The 27,371-nt window shown below is 40.1% G+C and overlaps 1 protein-coding gene across 1 annotated transcript in view; it reads right to left on the bottom strand.

Moving 5' to 3' along the window:
* Nucleotides 1-1,856: 1,856 nt before the first annotated feature.
* Nucleotides 1,857-27,371, bottom strand: part of PHEX (phosphate regulating endopeptidase homolog X-linked) — a 146,354-nt gene continuing 120,839 nt past the window's right edge. Inside the window, exons 16-22 of the mRNA XM_030574851.1 lie at nt 24,920-24,974; nt 20,988-21,055; nt 18,281-18,411; nt 15,372-15,437; nt 13,994-14,098; nt 12,566-12,642; nt 1,857-5,931 (exon numbers count right to left, since the gene is read on the bottom strand). Of these exons, the coding sequence (XP_030430711.1) occupies nt 5,829-5,931; nt 12,566-12,642; nt 13,994-14,098; nt 15,372-15,437; nt 18,281-18,411; nt 20,988-21,055; nt 24,920-24,974 (605 nt within the window). The 3' untranslated portion in view covers nt 1,857-5,828. The remainder of the gene's footprint in view (nt 5,932-12,565; nt 12,643-13,993; nt 14,099-15,371; nt 15,438-18,280; nt 18,412-20,987; nt 21,056-24,919; nt 24,975-27,371) is intronic.

Genomic DNA, 27,371 nt, shown 5'->3' with positions numbered 1-27,371 from the left:
GTCTGAGATGCTAGCCATGTGGACCGAGGGACTTCCATATGGACTGACTGCCAAGGCAAGGGCTGGGGGATTGATTGGTTGCATGCATGTCCCAGTATTTGTAAGAGAGAGCAAGAGCACAACCAGAAAACCAGCAGACAGGGAAAGAAGTGGTGGAGAGCATGGTCCTGTGGGGGAGCAGAGAAAGAAGTCCTTGGAGCATAGGACTTGCTAGAAACGCAGACTTGGAAATAGAAAGTAGGTTCCTTGTTTACAGTTTGTTCTTACTGTGTTCATGGAAACAAGACTTTGTGTGCATTCCTTGTAAACAAACAGGATTGCACCAAAGAAATACCTGACTTGGTTCTCCTCCTAACCTGCCCAGGTGCCAATATTGACCAACCACATGGGCCAAAAAATGGCAACATTATAGTCTAACAGAACATTTAAAAAAAATCTCTGGTGTAAATTGATTTGTCTTCCACATTTCAGAAAAAAAATATTTTATTTAATGTTACTTTGAGCACTTTCAGAGCTTCCAAGTGACAGGATATATTATATGCTTCTACATTTAAACCTCTGCTGCTTACTGGACCAATGGGGACCATAGACCACCCAATATTAACCAACATTGTCATTTCATATAGCAGGAGGCTGGTTACTAATCTAAAATTTGGGGTAAAAATATGCCTAAAAACCACTTTTGAAACTTTTCCTTTCTTATGAATACAGGGCTGACTTTTTTTTTACTCTCTGCCTGTCCAAAATATCAGTTCAAAAAGCAGCTAGGGACCTGCTGAATTTCCACATCACATTTTCTGAAGCCCATCTTCATTAATGTCAAACAAATTGCTATATAAAAATATATATTCTAATAAAAAAATCCAAATGATGGTCTTCCTGCTGGGACTGCTTATGGATGATTAATATTATACCATAACTGTTGCTGTGATCAGATTACTGTAACACATTACCTAGATTCTTTTCACCTGCCAGCTTTGATACAGTTAATAAAACATGGTGCTGTGTTGGCAGAATAGCTAGGGACTCTCTCATTCTGTTTTTTTTTAAATAAATATATATTTATTTAAATTTGATAAAATTATCTGATTACTGAAGCAGGCTCCTACCATACCAGATAAGCAGTGGATTGCTCAGAGCATTTTTAATCATAGTTTTGCACCAGGAGGGGATGTTCCTAGCTCTTGGAAGCTCAGCAAATCAGGTAGTTTGTTAACTGTAAGGGCCCTAATCCTATATCTATATCTGATGGAGTGCATCCTGGTGTGTGTGCAGAAATCCATTGAAAGGTGTCCTGCTCACCACAAGCTCACAGACTATACCCAGCAATCTGTTTCCAAACATACATTATATTTCTATTGCAATTTAACTATTCTCTTTTGACTGCAAAGTAGACTTAGATGAGATCTGGATCAAACAATAGAAAAGGGAAAAATCTGAGTATGGGTCACAAATGATCACATTAAAAATATTTTGGAAAAATTCTATTGAAGTGGGGAGGGACACAGTGAGTTAGTTTAAGTCACTTTTTTTTTTTTTTTAATACTGAGTTGTTGCATCTTGTTTTAAATTAGGCCCTGATCCTGTAAATATTGATGCACATGGCTAGTGCTATGAACTTGGTAGCTCTACATAGGCATATAAAGCTGTATGGCAGTGCACATGCGTGTCTGCAGGACTGTCCTACTACATGCGAGTTAGCACCGAGCACAATGGGAGGCTGATCCTGATTGGAGCCTTTGGGCACTAACATAATAAACCTAATAAACAGTAACCTTGAAATCCAGGTATCACAGCCATGGAGCCATGTATGTTCCTTATTGCATTTTACAAATATTAGATATTACACATATGACATTTTATCATTGAAAAAGCTAGCTCCTAAACACCTTTGGCCATAAAGTGCACACAGGAAAATTCTTAATCAATATGTTTTTTTTATTGATTGATTGCACTTAAAACAGGGAATACAATAGACTGATCAGCAAAATGAAAAAACATAATCAGAAAAGGCTTTTTAAATCAGTGGCTCTGCCCTTGAGTCATCAGATTTTATTTCTTTTGAGATTATACATTTCACAGTAATGTAATATAGAATATACCCTTGATGTGTGTGACCAGTTGAATACTTCATGAAAAATTATACATAACTTTTAAAATATTTTATAAATCAGATATTTAGCATATACATTTCATTCCTAATTTTAGAATGTAAAAGTTCACCCACACAAGGTGAAAGATGGAATTTTTATAGGTGCTGGGTTTAAACTAACCAACCATTCTCTACTCCAGCTCAAAGTGCAATCACTTATACACCGGAGTAACTTTACATGGGTGATTAGTACAACTGTGTCTTCACTGGGACTACTCATGTGCGATGCTACTCGTGCACGTAAGACCCTGCTCCTGCAAAGGCTTATGTACATCCATCACTTTCCACACTGAGTAATTCCAGTGAGATCAATAGAACTACTCATAGTGTGTAAAATTTAAGGTGTGCACAAGTCTTTGCAAAATCAGGGATTCATTCTTTTCAAAGATCAGAGCCCAAATGTGCACTAGCAAAAAAATGTTTCTTTTTGTTTTTTATGGAACAAAAGAAAATCTCTTCAAATTCACACATTACAAAACCTTTTGCATGTGCACTGTACATGGCAATTTTTCCCACTTATCCTGACCTGGAGCCTAACATTTGAACATCGGATGAAGAAACATATTAACAATGATATTCATTTAAATTGAAAAGAACACTAATAGGACCTTTTCCAACCTTCCCGGCACTGGAAGTATAGCAACATCTGTTGGTAGGAGAAATGCACTGATTTTTCAATATTCTCCGAAAACTTACCCAGAAGTGCAATTTAGAAGATGCAGGAACTAAATATTTTTGATAAAGTCATTTGGCAGGATAGACATAGTTGGTGGACTAACAATATTACACTTGTTATAGCAAGACACTGGTGATACACAGGCACAATAGGAAAGCGGATCAGAGCTATAAAATGGACTACTGAGATAGCGACAGTGAGAAGAGACTTCATGAGGCATTATTATGATTTTAATTATCTTTGGTTAACATATGTCTAAGAATGCGTTTAATTATTTTGTTCTGCTTTCCTGTGAGCATTAGGCAAACAAAAGAAATTTACCAGACTCCCCAGCAGCAAAGAAAATTGACTGTTGCAAAACTGTTTTTGCATACGCTAGAGATAAGCCTGGTCCCATTTATGTAAGAGTAAAAACTCCTACAGACTTCAATGGGGCCAAGATTTCACCCCTGAACTTTAAGCTGCTTATTCAAAGTGAACCTAAATAATGTCAATATTCATGTCCTGAGCATAAATGTATTCTACAGTCAGTTTACTAAAACCAATAATTTAACAGCAACACTATCATGCATGTAGTTCCATGTAATTCAATAGGACTTACTCAAACAAGGAGTCCTGGTTTCTGCAATTTAAGGCCCCATAAGAAATACTGGCCATCTTAATGACATCTTTGGCAAATAACTTCAGGAAAAAAATTACTACTGTACACTTCAGTGGCAAAGAACTCAGAGGTAGTTGGCAAATTTTTTTTCTTCCTGAAGAAAATTGACTTTTTAGTGAAATATTTTGTCCAAAAAAATTATTTTGATTCAGAAATGCTGTTGCAGTGCCACATGGGAGATGTAGTTCAGGTCCCTCATGCCCCCAATTCTCCTCCATAGGCTGGGCTTCGTGGGCATGCTATGTTTCCCCAGTGTATCACCTCCCTTCATAAGAGGCACAGAAAACAAGACAACTGTAATGAAAAATTTTATTCAATATTTGATATTGGATTTTTGACTAAAGCCAGTTTTGCTGGAAAAATTTAAATCAGCCTTACTCAGTAACCTCTACTCCCTGTTTTTATACTGATAATATTTTTTTAAAAGCCAAGCCATTTAAAGGGGAAGATTTTTTTTAAACTACTACAGTAAAACTTCTATCAGTGTGAAATTAAGCCCTGTACAGTATACCTAAAACCCACCTCTATATATTTCCTTGGGCAAGAGGTTATTTTTGTTTGCTTTTCTTTCCTAACTACTACATAATATAGCTTACCACAATAGAAAACATGCTTTTATGAACATCAGTGGAAATCAGATGAAGAACTTAATTGCCTGATTACATGCAAAATCTGGAAAGTTGACTGCATCTGAATCTCTCTTTTGAGGCAAACAGGCCAAACATAGTAGATGCTAAGTTCTTGAGTCACATCTCCTCCTTTCCTAATGGATACAGGTGGATTTCAACCCTGTGCAGAGGGCCAGTACAAACAGAAGCAGTGATAGCCCGTTGGGGGCCCTAAGCAGGAATAGTCCCCCCACCCTCACCCCCAAACACACACACACACACACACACACCACATACTACTAAAGTGAATAGGGGGCCCTCTTGAGCTGCTTGAAACCCTGAGCAATTGCTGAGTCCGCTTATGTCTAGCGCTGGTACTGAGTACAAGTCTGTGTGTAACCCACACACCTCCTGGGTGTGGTGTTCTGTCCCATCTAGTGGCACCAAGACCACTTAGAGAGAGTGATTAATGAGTCTGTTACAGCCTTAGCTAAGTGCTATAGGGCTTTTAGCTCATGTGGTAGAGACTCCTGCACTAAGCCCCAGAATCCCCACGTTTGATCCCGCCCACCGACGACCAGGGTCTGTCAGTGTTACACGTGCACCACATACATCTCAGGAAACCCTCGCCCATGGGGCTCAAGTAGGACTTAGGCAGTGCATGGAGTTTTCATGAGATGTGAATGGTGCGGCCTCCTTGTTCAGGCCCTGTATACAAGAGTGAAATACACCTCATGTGTGTAAATATGTGCCTGTTAGGAACAAGAATCAAGACTACAGATAAATAATGCAGTTATTCTAATGTTTCCCAATGACAGGGATTCCCTGCCCTAGCCTCATTTCCACTCATGGATTTTCTCCATATGGTGCTACAGAAGCCCTCCAGGTAACGCAAACCCAACTTACGGAAAAAGTTCAGGAAGTTAGAAACAGGTGTTGTGTTTGTTTGGTTGCTTTTTTTGTCGGTTTTGGGGAGGGGGGTAATTGTCGGGTATACATTCCCGACTTACGCAAAATTCGAGTTACCACAAGGCATTCCTGAATGGAATGCTTGCGTAAGTCAGGAAGCATCTGTATTAAGGCACTCATGAAGAACATCCAGGATTTGACAAGTAATCTTTGTGTTTAGTCAACATGGATGGAAACAGTGAGGAGCTACTCCAACCTCAGGCATTGATCTAACTTCTTAAATTAAATGTATATAAGATCTAGTGTCTTACCATCATGCAAAATCATTTATGACAACGCATGTTATCAAAATGCTGTATTGCACAGGAGATCAGCGCTGGCTACGTAGCAGTTCTCATGAACTAAAGAAATCTGGAAGGACTGAATTATGTATGGGAACATTTTGCTAAGACCTCCTGCAAAGCAATAGATTAAAATTGGATTCTACCATTTTGCTCTTGCTAAACTATAAATCAGGAAGTAAAATGAGTAATGGCAGCAATCCATCAACAGCAATCCAATCATGGAGTGTCAATTTTTTTCCTGAATCCTCTCCTTTCTCTTGTCCAATTTTTAAAGTTTCCAAACCATAAACAGACAATGATTAGATCTGTGCAGGTCACCCAGCCAGATGATGAAGATGCATTAAAAAAATAAAACCTCTCTATATTGCTGAATGTTGTTCTGAAGCTGTAGCAGTGGGTTAGAGTTCAGAAACAGCAGTTTATACATATATATTAAAAAAAAAAACAACTCTCTTGGCACCGGATTTAAAAAGACCATCTACCATAGCCGACAGGATTCTGAACCTCTATTCATGGTTGAATTTGCTGGGCAATTGAAAGCTTTACGGAACTCCTCGAAGTTGCTCATTGCACCAATAACTCTAAAGAAAGAAACAAAACACAACATCTGAGTTATTTGGAATTATATATCCCAGATCCTGCAGAATTCTGCTGAACTTGAAAGTTTCAGATTTTTTTCTATTTGCAGAAGTCACATTTTCTGTTCTCTTTATTCTCAGGCATTGGAAAAGTTTTGAATTTCAGGGGAAGTTCTCCTCTAAATTAACATAGGGCCAACATTGTTTTACCCAAAACATTGAGAAGGATCTCACTCTGCAAGAAACTCCACTGAAGTCAGTGGGATTTTGTAGAATAAAATGCTATTTTACAGAGTAAGGGTGTCCAAATCTAGCTCATAGCTTTCAGGAAAGGTGCCAGATTAACAGGCTAATGGAATGAAATTTGTCTTTTGTCAGTCAACAAACAAGTGCACAAGGCTGGCCTTACCATGATGCAAACTGAGGCAGCCACCTCAGGTGCCAAACTCTGTGTGTGAGGGGGTGCAACCAGGACCTAGAGTGTGTCTGTTGCTGGTGCATATGTATTCTTTCTGCTCTAGATGCACTGAGATGGTGGAGTGCTGTGCTGGAGGGAGGAGGGCACAAGAGATATAACAGGCAGGCAGGAGAAAAGGTGAGAGGAATAACAGAAAGCAGCAGGAGCTGCAGGAAGAGAGAGGAGATGGAGCCTCTTAGGTACCTCTCTAGCACCCCTAGGAGCCTGGACTGATTAACACCAGCTTCTAAGGGAGCTTCCTGTTTCCTGCTGCTTCCGTGAACCCACTTGAGGAGAACAGACAGTCAACTGAAGTAGTAGGAACCAGTTAGGCTTTTAAGATGCTGATATCTTCCCTCACTCAGGCCCTGCTATCAGCCACCATAGCTGACACAGAACAGCAGTCATTAGTGAAAGAAGAAAATGCCTCTCTGGGGCAGCACTCAGAAAAAGAAAGAAAGCAAAGGAAGCTTTTCTGTCTAAGCAGGAAGGAGCTCTCCTGAGATACATAGACACAAATATTCATGATGAGCCTTCCGGCCCCAGTGAGGATGTGAGTGGTGAGGAGATGCCTGATCTTCCAGTTAGTCAGAGTGCAGGTGACCTGGCAGCTACTGCAGCATCCATATCTCCATCTCAAATGGATGTAACCATGCACATTCCTGAAGAAAAGTGTAGATCAGAGAAGAGTGTGATGGAGACACAAAAAACAGCTGCTGCTGCATTTAGTTCCTTAAGTCTAGATGATCCAGGACTGTGCACCCACTTGAGCAGTAGCCTGAGGGACTTCCTTATCCTGCATGGGCCACATCAAGTGAAAAACTTCATGTTCCTCAAAGACAATGAAAATAGAAGTTTCCATTCAACACATTAGTGGTATGAAATCCCCAATGGTGACAAAGTGGAGAGGCCATGGCTTCTGTACTCAAAAACGCAGAATGCTGCATACTGCTTTTGTTGCAAACTCTTACAGTCTAATGTTCCAGCCATATTAGGTTCTACAGGAACAAAGGACTGGAAAAATCTGGCTAGAAATCTGGCATGCCATGAGAAGGCAGCAAATCACCAGAGAGCATTCCATAGGTGGAAAGAGATGAAACTAAGGTTAAAGGCCACCATAGATCAGAATCAAGAGAAGACTGTATCAGAGTCTCTTTATTAGCAAAATGTTCTGAAAAGGTTCACCACCATTGTGAGAATGCTTGCTACCCAAAATCTAGCACTGTGTGGCACTTCAGATCAGCTTTTTGTGACAAACAATGGAAACTTCCTTAAAATTGTGGAGCTGATGGCTGAGTTTGATGCTGTACTCCAGAAGCATCTAAGAAGAGTCACCACCCAAGAAATGTACACACACCACTACCTTGGAAAAACAATTCAGAATGAGAACAGACAGTTATTGGCAACAAACGCCAAACAGAAGATTGTGTAAGATCTTGCTGACTTCAGATCTGCCTCTGTTATTCTGGACTGCACACCTGATATCAGCCATATGGAACAAATGACTTTAATGGTGCGTTTTGTAACAATAATAGAACTTAGTGAAAATGTCCCTGCAATGGTGACTGTCAGAGAGCATTTTCTAGAATGTATTGACATTGATGATTCTACAGGTCAGGGCTACGATAATGGTGCCAACATGAGAGAAAAGAACAGAGGAGTGCAGACACAGATCTGAGAGTTAAACCCTTGAGTTTTTTTGTCCCATGCAGTTCTCATTCATTGAATTTGGTGGTTAGTGATGCAGCATCAGCTTCTAATGAGGCTGCTGAATTTTTTAATGTAATTCAAAGCATCTATGTATTTTTCTCTGCATCAACTCATCGATGGCAAATTTTGAAGCAACATCTGGGAACATCCTCTCTGACACTGAAACCACTGAGTGCTACATGATGGGAAAGTCAAGTGGAGGCGATAAAGCCTATCAAACACCAAATTGGGAAGATAGATGATGCCATAGTTGCCATTATGGAGGATAATGCTATGACAGGAACTGTGCATGGGAGAACAGTGGCAGAGAGAAATGGAATGACTAGAAACATATATAACTTCAAATTTCTGTGTGGCTTAGTGCTGTGGCATGACATACAGTTTGAAATAAATGTTGTAAGTAAGAGACTCCAAAGTGTTGATCTTGATATATCTGGAGCAATGGAACAACTGGACAAAGCAAAGTCATACCTACAGTCTTACCGGTCAGCTGAGGGTTTTCAAAATGTTCTGAAGAGTGCACAGAAATGGGCAGAGGAACTTCACACTGAAGCTATTTTCTCACCCTTTCAAGAATACAAGAGTCACCGAAGAAGACAACATTTTGATTACGAGGCACGGCACAATCCCATAAAAGACCCCAAATAACAATTCAAAGTTGAATTCTTTAACCAGGTGCTAGATTGTGCAATAGAGTCAGCTGAAGAATGTTTCGTGCAGCTCAAGGAACATAGCGGTATATTTGAGATGTTGTATGATATTCCAAAATTCCTCATTATACCTGAAGAAGACCTACACCAGCAATGCAGGGCACTAGAGACAGTGTTGACACATGATGACATGCGTGATATTCATGCAAGTGATTTAGGTGATGATCTGAAAGTCCTTTCAAGATACATTTCAGCAGGATCAACTCCAAAGGCTGTTCTGGAGTATATGTGCACAAATGAAATGACCACCCTCTTTCCAAATGCTTTTGTTGCTCTGCACATACTTCTAATACTTCCTGTAACAGTTGCCAGTGGAGAATGCAGCTTTCCCAAGCTGAAGTTAATAAAAACACATCTACGCTCCACAATTGCACAGGAGAGGCTGGTTAGCCTTGCAACCATCTCAATAGAGCATGAGCTGGCCCAGACTGTGAACCTGCAGGAAGCAGTTTAAATCTTTGCAACCAGGAAGGCATGAAAAGCACTTTGATTATTCAACCAGATAAAAATACCAGCATTGACTATGCGGACAAGAAAACTTACATTTGCTGTTCAGACGTTTGAAAGTTAAGTGTTACTTAAAATTTTTGAACAAGGCATTTTAAGTTGTTAGTTCTCCTTTATTGAGGTAGTAGCAGAGCAGTACCATGAGAGAAGTAGAACAGGAAGAAGGCAGAATTGAGACCTTTCAAAATTTTTGCCCAAGTGAGGGGGCATAGGGGCATTATTTGAGCTCCCTGCCTCAGGTGCCAAAATGTTGTGGGCTGGCCCTGCAAGTGCAGGACAGAAAACAGGAATCCCTTACACTGTCCTGGCAATGTCTACATCCCAACCTGAAGAGACCACCTCCAGTTGAGATAATAGTTCCCTCTCTCTATATACATAGTTCTTGACTTCTCTTTCCTGACCTCCTTTATTTCATGATGTCAGCTAGGATTATTTTACCATTGCTAAAATTACATTTTATTTACTCCTAGTATTATTTAGCCTCTTAATACTTACTAATGTGAAGTTTGAAATGGTACTAAAATAAGTGAAAGTCTGGGCTAAAGGCAGAAATGTATCTACTAAGCAATTAATCATGTGTCTCTTTCATCTTCGGTCTGCAGTGTAGTAGTACTTTTTCTCCGTTGCATACAATCTGTCTTTCAGTGTAGCTCAGCGTGGTGGGAAAGAAATTCTCATCACACTAATTAGACTTTCTGCTGGTAGGGGTACTTGCAGTGCAAAAAATGCCTAAAGGTCAGTTTTGTGGGGAGAACTACAATATACTATTAGGCTGCAAATAAAATATCAGTAAACATTAAGATATCAGATATATTCAGGGCCTGCATTTAAAAACTTTGAAGTCACTTCAAGTTCTGCTTGCAGTGTCAGCCACTTAATTGAGACACAGCTATTGCAAATGAATAGCCACTGCTAATTATTGAAAATGTAGTTACAGTTAACAAATATAACTAATGGCAAACAGTACATAGTGACAAAAGGCTATTCAAAGAAGAAATCATGTATCTATAGGGTTTTATATTGCCATCCCTCACCACAGTATCTGAGACCTTCCATGTAAAATTGATAGCAATAACAAAGTCCCTAGTGCATCTGACGAAGTGGATATTCACCCACGAAAGCTCATGCTCCAATACGTCTGTTAGTCTATAAGGTGCCACAGGACTCTTTGCTGCTTTTACAGATCCAGACTAACACGGCTACTCCTCTGATACAAAGTCCCTAGTGGAATCTCTGGGACTTCTCCCTTCTTGAGGTAAAACCACTGCTTGAAGTAGGGTTGTTGGTTTTGATTTGTCAGATTTTATTAACTTCACAGGGATGTCATTGTTAAGTGCCAGTCTTATGGTAAAAATATGCCTTTTGAAAGAGGAAGGCTTTTCAGCATTTCCTAAATATGGTCAGATTCTGGATTCACCTAATTTTCCCTGGAAGTTTGTTCCATAATCTGATAACATCAGCTGAGAATGCTTTTGCCCAGAATCACTGTGGTCCACAAGGACATGGAAACTTTCCATGACCAATCTGAGATTCACAGAGATCAGAGGCAAACAACCTGTTTTAGATTCTAGGCCTGGACTATGGAACACCCCCCAGAGGAGATCAGAAAAAGATCTAGTCTGACCACTTTCCAAGACTGGTGCAAACCCCACATTTTTGCAGAAGCCTATCCCCAATAACGGAAGTGGAGACAATAAAAATATTCAAGTACAAATAAATAAATACTAGAACAATGAAAGCAGCGCCCATTTTTTGCGCTGATGCCTTTACTTCTTTTAATGTCCTGTATTTCTGCACTTAGACACTGTATGGTCTCTGCAGGTACCTTAGCAGAGCCGTAACTAAGCATTTTAGTGCCAGGGCAAACAATCATATTTGCACCAGTGGTGCAAGATGCTGGGAGTGCTGCTGTACCCCCTGGCTTGAAGTAGTAATAACAAACACCAAATACATGGTTTCCATAGGTTCCATCAGCAGCATCCCCATTATAAAAATTGTTCTAGACCCCTAGAAGCGATGTGTGGAGGCAGCGTTAGTACATGGGCTCATGTATTTCCCCAGATTTCTGCCTCCCATTTAGCATAGAGGTTTTCACACTGTGGGGTGCACCTCCCTAGGGCAATGTGCCCTACAGGTTGAAAACCATTGCCTCCTGCCAGGAACTGGCAGATCAAAACTATTGGGAGCCACCTGGTCTGCTTCGGCCCCTGGCTTTCCATGCTGTGGGAGCTGGCACTCTGGTTGGATGCCTGGCAGCCCTCTCTGCCCTGCTCCCTGAGCCAGCTGCCTCTGGCAGCCAGGCTTGCGGTCACGCAGCCCAAGTTCTGAGCTCAGCCATGCAAGCCCAGAGCCCATCCCAAGCACTGGGGGACAGGCAGCTGCTGGCAGGGCGGACTTGCTCCCGCCAGCTCCAGAAACCAAGCCTGTGAGAACGGAGTGACCCCAGGGTTATCATATTTCAAATTCCCCAAAAAAGGACTCTGTCGAGGGGAAGAGGAGCTGAAGAGGGAATTTGGGGGGGGGGCTGGAGGGGGTACCTGTGGCAAGGGTACCCACTGAAGGTGGGCTGCCAGTGCTGGGGAGGGATGGGCTGGCTTAACAGGGGAGCCCCAGCCGCTGCCAAGGGGATGCTGCATGTGGGGAAGGGCTCCTGCTTCCCACGACCCATTCCTCATCCTCTTCTCTTCCCCATAACACCCCCTAGCCCCAATCCCCTCCCACCACTCCTACATCCCCCTCCCCCTGCCCCATTCCCTATTCCTTTCTCTTCCCCATCTCATTCTCCTTCCCCTCTGCCCCTGCACTATCCCATCCCCTTCCTTCCCCACTGCCTCTTTCCCCGACCTCACCCCCTTTCCCCAATATGCCCCCCATGGGCACTTAAAACTGTACAGAAAACAGGATGGTGGCCATACAAGGCAGCCACCAAACATAGAAGGGGAAGACGACTGGCACTAGGACCCAGCAGGTGGTGTCCAGCTGCAGAGGCACGAACACGTGCTCCATACCACCTCCTCCACTTCCAACCTGGGCCTCTGTTTGCAGGGGCAATGCCCCCGGCGCCTCCAACTATGCCCATGGACTCTGGCCAACACTGCTGGGCTCAATCCTGCGGGGTAGAGGGCTGCTGCAGCTGGGCCTGATCCTGTGCTGCCCTATTTTTGCACCCCCACCAGCCACCCTGGGCAGTTGCCCCTCTTGCCCCACCCTAGTTATGGCTGTGTACCTTAGACAGATATGTTATTTACTCTACCTGAATTGAGGAGGGCTGTGAACTCCAGTATAGATTTGCTCTCTTGCTGACTCTGGTCTGAAAGAATTGCATCTCACCTAACGAAGAAAAGACAAACATGTGCATTATTTGGGGGACACATTTTTCAAAATGTGGCTGACTCTGCTACATGTATTACTATAATATACATGAGATGGGCAGGAACAATACCACACCTGTTTTCCTTCACCTCCACTGGCTTCCTAGTCATCTGTGTATCTAATTTAAAACAACTCTGATTTTCAAACACTCACTACGGATTCAAGTCTCTAACCACTGCTGTTCCCCATCTGCTCACTTAGCTCATCTAATCCTAACTTCCTTGATTGTCCTTTCCCTTGAGAATCACTGTAATTGAGGGTCGTCTCTTGTCTTGTGCTGCACCATCTGGAACTCTCTTTCCCCTCCCTTTTAACTACTGTGAATCTTCTTGGTTTTAAACCTCTAAAGTATATACTAAAGATGTGATATAATGATGTTTCTTGTCTCTAGCAACTGTAGATATTACTTAACACATTACTTCATTATTTTCAATACTGATTCCTGACATTTTCCAAGTCTCCTTAATTGCCCCTTAATTTTCAACTCCTAAGGTAATATCTGACCCAATTATGAGTGACCATAAAGGGAGTTATGGACAATATAGACAACTACTGAATTATCCCCTTCTCTATTATACCCTGTATACCCTAACAGACCTTGTGAGTTGGTCGAGCACCTAATCCTTTGTATGAAATAAGATGAATTCAAGGATATTTAATGTCCATACCGATGCCTCTTTTCTAAAAGTGTGCTGAATATACAAAGGGCACCAGAAGGCAATCTTAATGTACAGCAGACAAAGTGAACAAACTTTCCAAGATTTCTCTCTCCTCCATTGCTTGGTTTCACTGAACACACGCCCAATATACCAGACTTAAGACCCATTGCATTTACTACAGCAGTCTGGGGCTCCAGAAGTCAGATAGTCAAACCTCTGAAACCCTACAAAGGCTTATACAGGTGGGAAACTGAAGGGGAAGTGATTGAAAAGTTGGCAGAGAGGATGAAGGCTTGAAGGCTATTGAGAGGAAGAGGTTTACAAGAGAGAGGAATATGGCTGTCGTGACAATTACTTTCGAGAGCTGGAATCTTTTCAGTGGGAGAGGCAGAGGAGCCAGTAAGTTGTAAAGGAAAAGGGGGCACAAATTTTGGGGATGAGAAGAAAGATAAGTGAGGTCCTTGAGAGGATACAGTGGGAGAAGAAGAAAAAAATTAGTAAATTTAGAAAAAGGAGTCTTTATTCAACCCATTAAAATCTCTTGTTTTGGAGAAAAGGTTGGGGAGGGTGGGGGTGTTTTTTTAAACCAAGCAGACTGTAGAGCAATCTAGTGGATACATCAACTTGAAAATGCATTTTCTGGTACTCACATGAGCGTAACTGAGAAAGAAGAGCTGATTGTGGGTGAAATCAATGCCTGGTAACAAAGCCTCCTCTACTCCTTTCCTCTTGTCTTCAATCCATTTCCTATAGGCCTGATTAGAGAGGTACAGTGACGACTGTTCAGTAGATACAGAACTCAACAGCAGTTTTTACAATACTATGTTTCCATTTTTTTTCCCCGAGCACAAAGAAATAAAACAGCTGCCCACTCTGACACTGGCATGCCAGGTGCCAGCTCATGCCAAAGTCCCCATGTCTCAGCTGGACACTTACAGATACATAGCTGGAATTTGTCTGGATTAATGTTGATAAAACAGGTGTTCGAATTATGAGAGCGTTTAGTCTCTATCAAATGCTTGTGAATTGCTGAATGCATTAATCTTACTTGTAATATCTGTGTTCCATATTGTAATGTAATATGTGAGTGGTTATTGTGAGCCTCTGGGACTGTATGAATTGCCATACAGGAGACGGACATTAATTAGTTTGAAGACCTGCTCTTCAACAAAATGGTTATGTCCCTCCAAAAAGAGGAGGCCCATTGATACAAGATTGGGTGGATTTTACAACTGGAAACTCCCCACCTCTGGACTGAGGAGTTGCCAGCAAAAGGACTAAAGATTCTTATTATTGTTCTGCTCTCCTCCCCGAGACGATGAGTTATGCAAGTGAACTCCTCCCATCAGCTGAGTTTTTCAGCTCAGAACACATGGCCAAAGAGGAATTTAAAAAAAACAACTAAAAAGAACTAGGTATCTCTGTTGTTTGGACTTGTGGTTAGGGAGTGGAAGGTATTTCTACACATAAGCAAAAGATCCTTAGCTGCTTAATGTGGGGTTACCCGAAAGGTAAAATAAAGCTTGTTGATTATAGCAGCCTATGTTATCTTCTTGAAATCTAAGAATATAATAATTCATGTGTCTATATTGCTTGCTTTAACCTGGTAAACAATTCCCTATTTTCCCTTTCCCTATTTATTTAATCTTCAGATAGTTTACTATAGGATTGGCTACAAGCATTGTCTTGGTGTGAAACCCAAAGTGCAATTGACTTGGGGTAAGTGACTGGCTCTTTGGGATTAGGATTAACCTGAATATTGCTGTGATTCTTGGTGTAAGAGGCCATCTGTCAGAGAGAGATGCTCACCTGGCTAGTGAGACAGACCAGAGTATCCAAAGAGATGGTTTGTGACTCCATGTTAAGGCTGTTAAAGTGCCTGAGAAGCTTGCGCTTGGTGCAGTTGGTTAATGAGATCCAAGTTCAGAACTCACAAGCAATTAAGGGATTGTGCCTTGGTTTTTAATAGTCTGCTCCCTGAGGTTGGTACGCATGCTCTTGCATCACCATTGGGAATCTTACACCTACCCTGAAAGCCTCTCGCAAACCTCCATTGTCTGCAATGTTTTCTGCCAAAGTCCTCTTCCCTTTTACCTGGCAGAAAGGAAGAACATAATTCATTTGATCTGCTCCTAAACTGCATTTCAAGGCCAACCTGTATATACAGACAGGAAAAAATCAAATAGAGGTTATAGGCCAAATCCTCAGCTAGTGTAAATGAACAGCTCTGATGAAAATTGCTTTCCAATGCGAAAAGTCAAACCTATACTCATACCATCTCTGTATTCTCCTGGGGGCAGTTACTCTGGCTCTAGGGTTAGATCCCAAAGGCAAAGTGGCATGAAGCAGAAACAATGCATCTAAGAATCTGGTCTATGAAATTTGATTTGAGTATCAATATTTTTTCCATCCATGTCTGTGCTGCTATAGTTAGATCTGGGAATTTGCAAAGTTTTCATCTTATTTGACAAATTACATTTATTTCTCCACATAACTTTATCTACTACTGGAGTGGCAGTAACTTTCAAAGTATAACATAAAACAGTAAAATTAAAAGTAGATGTCAAGAAGAGAATTGAAATGGGTAGTGTACAAAATGCTTTTTACAAATCTAGAAAGAAAGTTCAAGTTCTTTTTTCTAATATTGCTTCCAGCAACCATAAAAAAATCATGTTACAAAAATCGTTGTCATCTAAATGCTGATAAACCCAATATCCTGATATTACAATATTTAATATCATTTGAAAGAACCTCATGTTTTCTGTGGAGTAGAGCACTATCTATTATCATCAGACCTATAAGAGTTTTTGAATTATCAGATTGAATTTGTAATTCATTATTTTTTTCCTCCAACTTTTTATACTAAAATAGACGTGTTAAGAACCACAGGATCAAGTTTAGAATCAAATTAATTAAAATATGATTCCAAACCAACAGCTGATAAAGTAGTATGAAGCAACAGTTTGATAATTTGTCCTGTCCTAAATTTCAGTGGCACAATGGTCTAGTCAAAGGCCTTTGGAGAGAATGGGAGTCTTTCCATTGACTTCAATGGATTCTGGATCAGATTGCTAAAACTGCTGTGGCTAAAAGGGATCATGATAGTGATGGGAGAACAAGTGAATTTCTTAACCCCAGAGCTCTTTGGTGTTGGCAAAGTCTGAAACTATATCTATTTCCATATCTACTTCTTTCATTAAGCACCTTTTTGGAGACCTTTTCATTTAAAATTGAAAGAGGAGTTGGGGAGGAAAAGATACCTGATAAAAGTAAACTGATCCGATATTGATAAACTGCATAACATATCAGTGCTAAAGATGTAAAATATACAGGAAAGAAAGAGATCTTTGGATGTCCATCCCTTCAAACAGAAGCTCCAATAAAAGAGGAGAAAACATCAGATTTCCTTTCCCCCTTCGCCCCCTCCCCCCAAAAAAGGTGTTCAAAATTGTGGTGTACAGAAGACTGTGCTGGAATCGCAAACTATCACCTTATAAGTGGGGAAAAAGAGTTTCCTGTTCCTGCTTGGGGACTCCGTAGGGAAGTGTGTACTCTGGGAGCAGCAGTTAGTCAGGAAAAAGCTAGCCTAGGACAAGTTGGGAGAGTTGTGCCTCTGCCTTAGGAGCAGCCTGCTTTGTCTCCCTCTGTGTATGCGCACACCCTGACACATAACAAAAAGGACTCTATCTTAAAGTGCAATATGATGCTTCACAGGAAAGGAAGAACTAAATATCTCCACCTCAGTGAAGTCCTGTAGATGACATGACTGCACTAGCAGCAGTTCCTACAACTTCATGGATGCAGAGGGTCCAAATCCTCCTAACCACACTCAGCACCTCCAGAAAGCAAAAGACTGATGGATTGGCCAATAGCATCAGCATGGAATGAGTGTGTGAGTTCCAGCAGCTCCTCCACAACATCTTCTGTGTCTTAAGTGATACTTCTCTTGTGGTGATGACGGTGGCAGCGGAGATGCTTAACAAACAGCCGGAGGTATTTTACTGATAAATTGGCTGATATCCAGCACTGCAAACTTGAGCCATTGGATTGCTAAGTGGTCAGTGACACATCATCATCACTCAGCTGATGAACAACTAACAATATCTTTAACAACTTATTGTGAGGCGGTGCAACAGCAGGTGAGTTAATTCTGCTTTTGAAATGTGAATACAGGGGGTAGAAACTGGGTTTTAAGGATATTGATTTAACTGTAAAAATCAGGTTAAAATCCTGGCCCCATAGAAGTCAATGAGAGTTCTGCAAATTATATCAGTGGGGCCAGAATTCCATACCCAGAGTCCCTATTTATGCCTCATTCAAGAAACTTACAGTTTAAACCTGTACATATCCAGAGGAGCCCATGCTTCTGATAGCTATACACACATTTCATTTCAATTTCTATTTCTTTTTCAACCCTGCATTTGCTCTGAATGATTGTTTAGTATTTGATTCATTTGATCTGCAACATGTCCACATGTACATGGAAAAATAGCAAGAGTTGAATGGGAAATAAGCTGTAGCTTGTGTCTCCATGTATAATGTTAATTTATTGTCTGATTTATTGGGTGGGATTGCTAAATGGATCTAAAACAACATTATCAGTTTCTTCTTTTAAAAAAATGGTAGCTGCCACTACCCAGTCCCAAACACTGTTCTATGCTGACACCGCTACTCCTGCTGCTTGGCTTCACCCACTCACATTGCCTCCACTGTTGACCTCACTATGAGAAGCAGTTTAACCCTCTCAACAAAGAGTCTGTTGTTGTAATTTGTTTTAGCTAGTAGTTTGACAAACAAGTTAAATTAAACAAATGTGCTCACTTCATCTCAATGCATTTGTTATGAATAGCCCATACACTTGTAGCATTCCAACAGGTTGGTAGTCATGAAACAATAAGTAAACTATCAGGGACTTCAGCCACTAGCATGTTACATACATTTAGGCCAGCTCTCTTCCAATAATAATTATCGTACTGGTTAATCATGCATTTTGTCTTCTCTTTGAATTTTTCTTCAGACTCAGTGGACCACCAGGGGTCTAAATTCCCATTCTTGTCATACTTACGACCTAAAAACCAAAAGACATTTTTGAGAAAAATATACTTTTTGCAGTATTTGTAGCATCGCATGGACACAAATACAAGAAGTGAGAGTAGTAAAACTGATGTATTGCTTCACATCAGTTTGTCCACACTTGCTTATTCTGCTTAATTCACTAGATTTTCTGATTCTTGTCCCTCAGCTAAAGGTAGTACTGCAGAAACCCAATTCCTATGGTCATGCCAGCCAATGAATGATGCTAAGTGAGTGAATCTCAAAAAGATGCAACATTAGACATATCATTCACTTAATAGGGAAAAGGAAGATTCAACCCAAGAGGGTATGTAGTTATAGTCTTTGTAGTTTGCCTAACAGTGTGGCTGTGTACTTCGTTTTGCATGTAATTATTCTGAGAGAGACTCAAGTTACATTCTCTGCTTTGGCTTCTTCCTCTAAAATGGCACTATTTTTACAGTGCTAACACCTGTACATCACTCTGCAGCAGCCATCCTAGCCAATGGGGTTGCACATATGTGACTGAGAATATAGCCTAGAGAGTCTTTTTCGAATAACATAGATTGACTCTAAGATCCCAGGATGAATTTATATAGCTGGAAATTGAAGAATAAGGGATTTCACAAGAGTACCGAGGGCAGAATTTAACACTGCAGTTAGACCATAATAGACAATTCATATAATGACTTGTGAGCTAGAATGGAATCCAGCACCTACTACCCAAACTACCTTGATTGTGCAGTGTGAATAAGAATAAAAGCAGAAGAACTTAATTCGTAACTAAAGTATTCAAATATGACTCTGAGTTTACACAAGGATATGACTTGCTGAGGAAGAGTTTACATTTTTCAGAGAAAAATTACTTTAACAACATAAAAACAACAAGGAGTCTGGTGGCACTTTAAGACTAACAGATTTATTTGGGCATAAACTCTGAAGAAGTGAGGTTTTTTACCCATGAAAGCTTATGCCCAAATAAGTCTTTAAGGTGCCACCAGACTACCTGTTGTTTTTGTGGCTACAGACTAACACAGCTACCTCTTGATATTTAACAGCATAAAAATCATAGTTCTAAATTATTCTTCATGTAGATTATTAGTCTTCAGAACTCAGAAGGATCAAAACAACTGACATTAAGATGTTGAGAGACAAAAAGGGTGACAAGATTAGTCACCAATTTTTTACTAACAATGGCTTTTTTTGTGTGCCACATCCTATATTTTTATTTTATATTTTTGTTTAAAATGGACTTAATCGCTGGATGAAATCCTGCCCCCACTGAAGTCAATGTCAAAGCTCCCATTTTTATCAGTGGGACCGCTACTTCATCCAGTGTCTCAGCTCCCATTTTTATAACAAATTTTATCACACAAGTGAGGTCAATGATATAGCTCAGAATTATACAATATTACAGAAATATGAACTTTCCAGTAAAATCTAATTGTGGTTATTTTTCATCCTCAGACCATATAATTGTGATTCTGCAAACAGGCACATCATTGTTACATTATAAAATGGATACTATGCTTCATGCTTCCTGGTTTACTTGTCAAAAGCCTCATGATGTACACTATGTCTACACTGCAATTAGACACCTGTGGCTGGCCCGTGCCAGCTGACTCGGGCTCTGGCTAAGGGCTGCTTACTTGTGGAGTAGACGTTTGGCCTTAGGCTGCAGCCTGAGCTCTGAGACCTTTCCACCTTGCAGCTTCCCAGAGCCCAGGCTCCCGTCTGAGCCCAAATGTCTGCACAGCAATTAAACAGCTCCTTAGCCTGAGCCCTGTGAGCCAGAGTCACCTGGCACTGTGTTTTAATTGCAGCATGGATGTACTCAGAGAGAAATCAGCCAGTCAAACCACAGACCAGTCAGATCAATATCTTACAATACACTGCCATAAACTGTGTCTTATACGTTGCCATAATTTTCTACAGACTTCTATATCACATAACTAATATGACAATGAGAAGATAAAGACATAAGTCTGTTAATTGTTATATCTATTGCAGCAGTGGAAGAAACTAGACTTGGTCAGAAACTTTCTGATAGAACTATTTTCCATCAGAAAATGCCAATTTCACAAAAGCAAAACATTTTGCAGAAGCATGTCAATTTAAAGGAGAATGTGTTCCAAAAGAAAAAATGGAAAAATGTTGATCACTTTCTGAACAGAACATTTTGATTTTCCACTTTTAAATTACTTTTTGCTTTTTAAAATTTGGTATTATGTAAATTAATTTTTAAAGCAAAAATCAGAATGAAAAGGTTTTGATTTTATCCAAATAAAATGTTTCAGCTAGCCCAAAACATCTTTTTTTCAGTATTTCATTTTATTGGATAGTCTCTATTATTTTTGGTTTTGTTCTGTTTCAGACCAGAGGAAAATACTGACTCACAAAAAATCCCTATTGGCCCAACTTTAGAAGGAATCCATGCAAAACTAAACCATTCTTTTTACAATCTTATGCTTCTCTTGACACATCTTATCATTCTTGAAAAAAATGTACACCTAAAGCTACTCCTATGCATCCTTTTTTTTCTATTCAACAAACCCAAAAAGAAGAACAATGTAAATGTGGACAATTACTCACCATTATTATCAAATCCATGGGTAAACTCATGCCCAACAATTACCCCAATGGCACCATAACTTAAAGACCTATAACACAAAAGAGCAGTTTCACCTCACGATAGATGCATGCATATGAACATCAAAGCAGATGAGATAGAGGATAGAACAGGTTTCCATTTCAGAAAAGATTTTTTGTATCTAAAAACTACATCCATGAAGTGCCTCTCAAAGTTTCTGATATTGAATGGTGGACCATGAAAAGTCTTGTTTATTAAAGAAGGGTAAAAATAAAATCTTAAAGGCACCGTTGTCATCTCTGAGGTGGCTAGATTTTCTATAAAAAATATCTTATATCCTCATCAGGACTCACCAAAAAAAGGGGGGCGGGGCTTCCAACTGAGTGCAGCATTTATTTTCTAACTGGGAACTGGATAGTGTTAAGAGTAAAATTATTCTGATAATGTAGTTAAAGAAAAGCACAGATCAAAGATTAAAAGTGATTTGAGATGCCATCTCTAATCACACTTCTCTGAGTATGTGATAGACAAGCATGCAAATGCATGTCATTTAATATGTGAAACATTAAATAGATTCCCATTGTTTTCAAAAGAGGTATTATCCTATTTCCCCTTCACCTGTGCAGAAATAAGAGATTATCTACAATCAGATCTAATGCACTGAAGAGCCAGAAAGGAGAAATCATTTCATGTTCCTGGCAGACAATAATTGACATCTTCCTGGTTTGTTTGTAGAGTATATTTTTTGTTTTCAATTTTCTGATCTTCTTCTATGGTGAGGGGAAAAGATTACTTTCATTCATGCTTCCCGGTTTACTTGTCTAAAGCCTGCATTCAAAAGAGGTATTCATGAAACACATCTTGTATTTGCTAAGTTAGTCTTCTGGAACATTACATACGTCACACGTTACAGAAATGCCATACATCAACGTAATATATATCAGTGTATTAATAACACATTGTATAGGAACAGGAAAAGGCAAAGGGTTTGAAGTAACATATTATTACTGGACATAATAAGCCATCATATACTAATTGCTCATCTTAGTTATACCCAAAAATGTGTTTATGATTTAATCCCCCCCACCCATGACAATTCTTCCCTTTGTTGTTTTTTTTCCTGAAGGGTAACTTGTCTGTGAGAAGATGTTTCCTAATGGGTTTTCTATCATCTCAAACCTTCATTAAAGAGCTTTGGTTAAAGTTATACAGTTGGACAATAGAAATATCATCCCATTGTGTGACAAATTTGTAATTTTGTTTAATGACAATTATCTGTACTGAATGCACAATATTAGGCTTGTTTTCCATATCTAAAGTCATAAAGCCTTCTGAAGCCAGAGAAGTATGAAAAAACAAAATGGCAAAAATATCAGCTGCACTCATATTAGCAGCATGAGGAACGCTTCTGTAGAAAAGTTTCCAGTTGTTGCTAATGTTTATAGTAAAGGATCAAGATACTTTTTTCTAGGTTGAGAACCCTCTCTTACCTGTCCTGGGAGCTCTGCATGTGTTAAAATCAAATTTAAACCAAAATCAACTTTAGACAATGTAGGTAAACAATAGTCATGTCACTCAGAAAAAAATAGACATTGTTTGATTTTTGATGGATAACATTAGGAATGCTGCTATCCAAAAATCATTAAAATCAACCCAGTGGGTTTGTAATAAGATTATTGCCTTTTAACATTATCAGCAACATTTATTTGTGAAAATTCAACTATCAAAAAAAGTCTGTAATTACAAAAACTAATTCAAGTAGTTTTCTGTCACTCTGTTTGCAATGCCACTGACATTACAAACTCCTAACTAGGAATGATGGAGCTTAATAATCACATTGTATTTGATATACACATATGTAGCCTAATAATGTAGCTTCCAATTATGCAGATAGGGAGAGTTGATTTTAATTGAGGTTGTATTGGAGCTGGAACCCTAATAACGGTCAATGAATAAATATTGGCAGGATACATTTTTCTGCAAGTGCTGGTATTTATTACTTGATTTTTTTCTGATTCTAGTACTCATGTATGATCTCTATTATATGGACTGACAAAAGATCTAGAATAAGACAATCCGTTTGACATAGAACAGATTCATTTGTTTACTAAATTCTGATGAGTATGGGAGTGAAAACAACTTGTATAAGTTAGAGCAACATTTAAAGAAGAGAAATATGTGAGGCATAAATGTTTGAAAGAACCACAATTTCAGCACTTCGACAGGAGATCAGGGTACCAAGAAATCATCTCAGAGAACAAAACTGGAATTGACCACACTGAAATAAGCATAGTATAAAAAGGAGTTAACTAGGAATAAAGGGAGGTCCTGTCCAATTACTGCACCACAAGAAAGTCACTTGGCTCATAAGAATTAATCTTGAACATGAATTTGTTCCTAAGTTTAATGCATATCGTTATATTTACTGCCAAAATTCCTATTTAGAGGAGCACTCATCCCAACGAAATATAACAAATACAACATATGTTTAAAGGTAAACAATGGAATTTATTAAGGACACTTGTCAGTAGTAATGGGTCTCATTTGATAGCTTACTGAAACTATGGTCGGGGTCTTCTTATTCTCTTGTCCCTCCCCAAGTATGAAAATATTGAATTGCATGGACGTAGGGACTTTTCACTAAGCATGATTTAAGGTGACCTGAAATCTTTCCTCCTATAGCAGCACATACTAACCAAGGCTCAAATGGAACTGCTCACCTGCTTAAAGTCAAGCATGTGCTAAAGTGTATATCCTGAGGATATCTATCACCTTGATGAGGCCCTAAGAGGGACATCAAGCACTTTGGCCCATATCCACAAAGGTACTTAGGCACCTAAGATGTCTGATTCCAGGAGAGCAGTTCCCAGCTGTAGATTAGAAGCAGAGTATATCCTGCAGTCCAGACTTAGGCACTAACTCCAGCACTCCTAACTCCCTTCTCACCAGCATCTCCCATTGGCTAGTTTAGGGGGGCTCCCCACCTAACATGCTGACTTTTGTGGATCCCATTCCTAGGCGCCTATCTTTTCCCATTAATTGTATAGGAAGCCTATGGGCCTAACTCAGGCTCTGTGAATTGCAGTGTGTTCCTGTGATTTTCTAGGCACCTAAAAGCAGGGCCGGCTCCAGGCACCAGCGCAGCAAGCAGCTGCTTGGGGCAGCACGTCCGGCTCTTTGGTGGCAGGTCCCTCAGTCCCTCTTAGAGGGAAGGACTGGCTGCCAAATTGCCACCGAAGAGTGAAGCGGCAGCGGTAGAGCTGCTCCCAATCATGGGGTTTTTTTGTTTGTTTTTTTCGCTGCTTGGGGCGGCAAAAACACTGGAGCCGGCCTGCCTAAAAGTTAGGCCTTGTAGTGCTGAGCCTCATAACTCCTAAGTTCCTTTTGTGGATCCAAGCCTTTTGGACCCAATCCAAAACCCACTGAAGTCTGTGGAAATGCTGCCATTCGCTTCAGCAGGCTTTGGAGCAGCCTCTTAGCTGGGGCAGGGCAGCATTCAGTGCAGATGAAAGTTTTGTTTCCATTTTTTATGGTTCTCATGCACACGCTGCTCTCTACAGAATCTAAACACCCTGCACACACACACACAATTATTTACAAATTCCTCAAAGCAATTAATCCTCAGTTTAAAACAACACAGAGATATCCAGTTTCCCAAGGTAAAAACAGGTATCTCACAAGGCAGCAGCTGTTCAGATCAACCTGATTTTTCAATAGAAAAAGCAGCCTGCAGCAGAAGGACACTTATCCCAAAGGGCTCTTCCATTGCCAGTTTCTTCATGCCACGATTATACATTTCTACTGTACATGTTGTTTTGGGCTGCTGTATCAATATACTCTTTCACTTGTGCTTCCTTTCATTTCACACAAGAACTTACTTTTGCAACTCTTTTACTTCATTGCCTACTTACTATAGTTTTCCTTTCTTACTTACCTAGGATATTCTGTCCCCCAAAAGAAAGGCTTTTGGAGTTCTCCTGCTGGGAATCCTGTAATCGTCAAAATAGAAAAGTTAGAAGCAAATTCAGTTCTGCTGAACAATGAAGCCACAAGTGGGTTTTAAAGAGGGTTCTGCAGGGCAGTTCTTCTCTTGAACAACTTCAAAGTAGTGTGCTGATAATTAGCCTGTGGGACTTCCAAACAGACCGTAGATCCTCCTTGTTCACAATGCAGTGGCAACAGGATGTTGCACTATGACCTGAGACAGTTTGTTGTTGTATGTTAGACATCTAGACAAGCAGAACTTCCCTTGTGCTTTCTCACTGGATTTTGGGCTACATAGATTGCTGGCTGCACTGGTCTTCCCATGCAAAGGGACAGAGCCACTTCTCTGGCCTTTGAGCTCTTGACAATACATACAGAAGGGCAAGATTAACAGACAAAATGCCAAAAAAACAAAAAAAAGAACTTGCTCCCCAGGCTACTGGAGCCCCAATTCTGCAAGGTAATTAAGCACGTTCCTATTTTTAACCACCTGAATAGTCTCATTAAAATCAGTGACTTGTTTAAAGTAAGCCATATGCTTAACCAACTTGTTGAATCAGGATCACAGATTATCAAGGCTTGATAGGAACATCCAACCATACCCAATAAGTGCATCAGTTGGAAGTTACTGATAAAATAATCTGCAGTTGAAAGATTATCAGTGCTGACACTCCAGTGAGTGATTTACCCAAGATCACACACAGAAAGGAATAGTACCTAGAACCCACAAATCCCAGGCCCATTTCTAAGCACTAAACTACATTTCAGTACATATACACAAGTCAATTCCCTGCTGCTGAAGTTCTCCCTTATCTGGGGTTAAACATACCAACTGGTTAACAGCTGCTGCACCACTACACAAGCTTGAGACTCTCTGGCCAAATTTTTCAAAATGGGGTGAAAAATCAAGCCATGTATGTGCTTAGATATAGAGTTAGGTATATAGCTTCCGGAGCAGCCTTTTGAAAAGACTTGACCTATATCTCCATTTTTCTTTTTTAGAGTATCTTAAGCCTATATAAAGTGGCTATGACAATGATGTTTCTTGGACTGGTTCATTGCAATTTCTAACTTTTCCACCATAATCTGATTGCCAAAGAAAGTTGGCCTCTAACATAAAAACCACATAAACTTTAAAATCAAAACAAAAAAGATAATAAGATTTTAGGTCTTTTATTATTTATAAGCAGAGCACGGAATTTTGCACAGCGAAGGTAAATGTGAGGCAAGATTTCATTATTATCCTCCCAGAGTCTTTTAGAAGAACATACTGAGTGTAATTCATGTCAAGTGATGCAGCAAGTGGTATGCCCTCCTGGCCTGCCCATCTGCTGCCTGCCTGCTCTTGCTCCCTTGCTGCCATAGCCACCTGTTTGCAATTGATTTATGAAAAGCAACTTTTTGTAAAACTTATACTCTGGGTTTTTATCGTTCCCTGGATGCTCTTCTGTTGTTCAGATCATGTTCAGACTCTTTATTTTTGTGCTGTAAAAATATAAATTACACTAGTTACCAAGGATTTCCTGATCATGCATCACAACTAGAAGAGTAATCATTCATATTCACCATGTGTATTGTCATACATCTCATATTAATGGCATTCTCAAGTATCCTGATGAGATCTTTACTTTTAAATCTTTACTCTTAGTGGACAGACCGCTGGATGGGGACTCAGGAGATGTGGGCTGTATTCCTGGCTCTGCCACTACCCTACTGGGTGGACTTCAGCAAGTAATTTTACTTCCTGTGCCTCATTTTCCCATACATAAAATGAGGATAATGATACTGAGCTCTTTTGTAAGGTATTTTGAGATCTAAAGATGAAAAGCCCTATGTAAGTGTTAAGTATCATCATTAGAATAGGTCCCGCCTACAAAGCTTCTTCAGAAATGAGTTTAGGCAGTGACAAATCACACATTCTGTTAGGATCTGATCCAAACCTTTTGAAGTCAACAGAAAATTCTCCAGACTGGACTGTGGAACCTTGCAATCTGGTCTCCTCCATGTTGTAACATGCAGGTAGCCTACGCAGGGCTCCAAATTGTCTCTTTATTGTCTTGTATAGGTGCATTCATTGGCACAGTAGCCCTCAGAGTCCAAGGGCCCAATTCTATAAATATTATTGTGGTGTGAGTAATGTTGATCATATGAGTAACTCCATTGATTTAATAAGTCTATTTGTGTGAGTAAAGTAACTCACCATGACCAAGTGAGATACGTATGTATCGAACTGTGAACTTGATTTTGTTTTGTGACTTCCATTTTTATATCCTGTGATCCATTTTAATGTGCTAACTGCCATTTTGTGTTGGAAAGCCAGCCTGACCCTGACAAGGACAGTCCAGACACTACCCCTCCAGGATAGGGTGTGGAACATCTCAGAGAGGACTACAGTGGAAGAG

The sequence above is a fragment of the Gopherus evgoodei genome, chromosome 1 (genome assembly GCF_007399415.2).
Source record: "Gopherus evgoodei ecotype Sinaloan lineage chromosome 1, rGopEvg1_v1.p, whole genome shotgun sequence".
Lineage (NCBI taxonomy): Eukaryota > Metazoa > Chordata > Testudines > Testudinidae > Gopherus > Gopherus evgoodei.
Note: the sequence above shows the minus strand (reverse complement) of the source record. Positions and strands in the feature narration are given on the sequence as shown.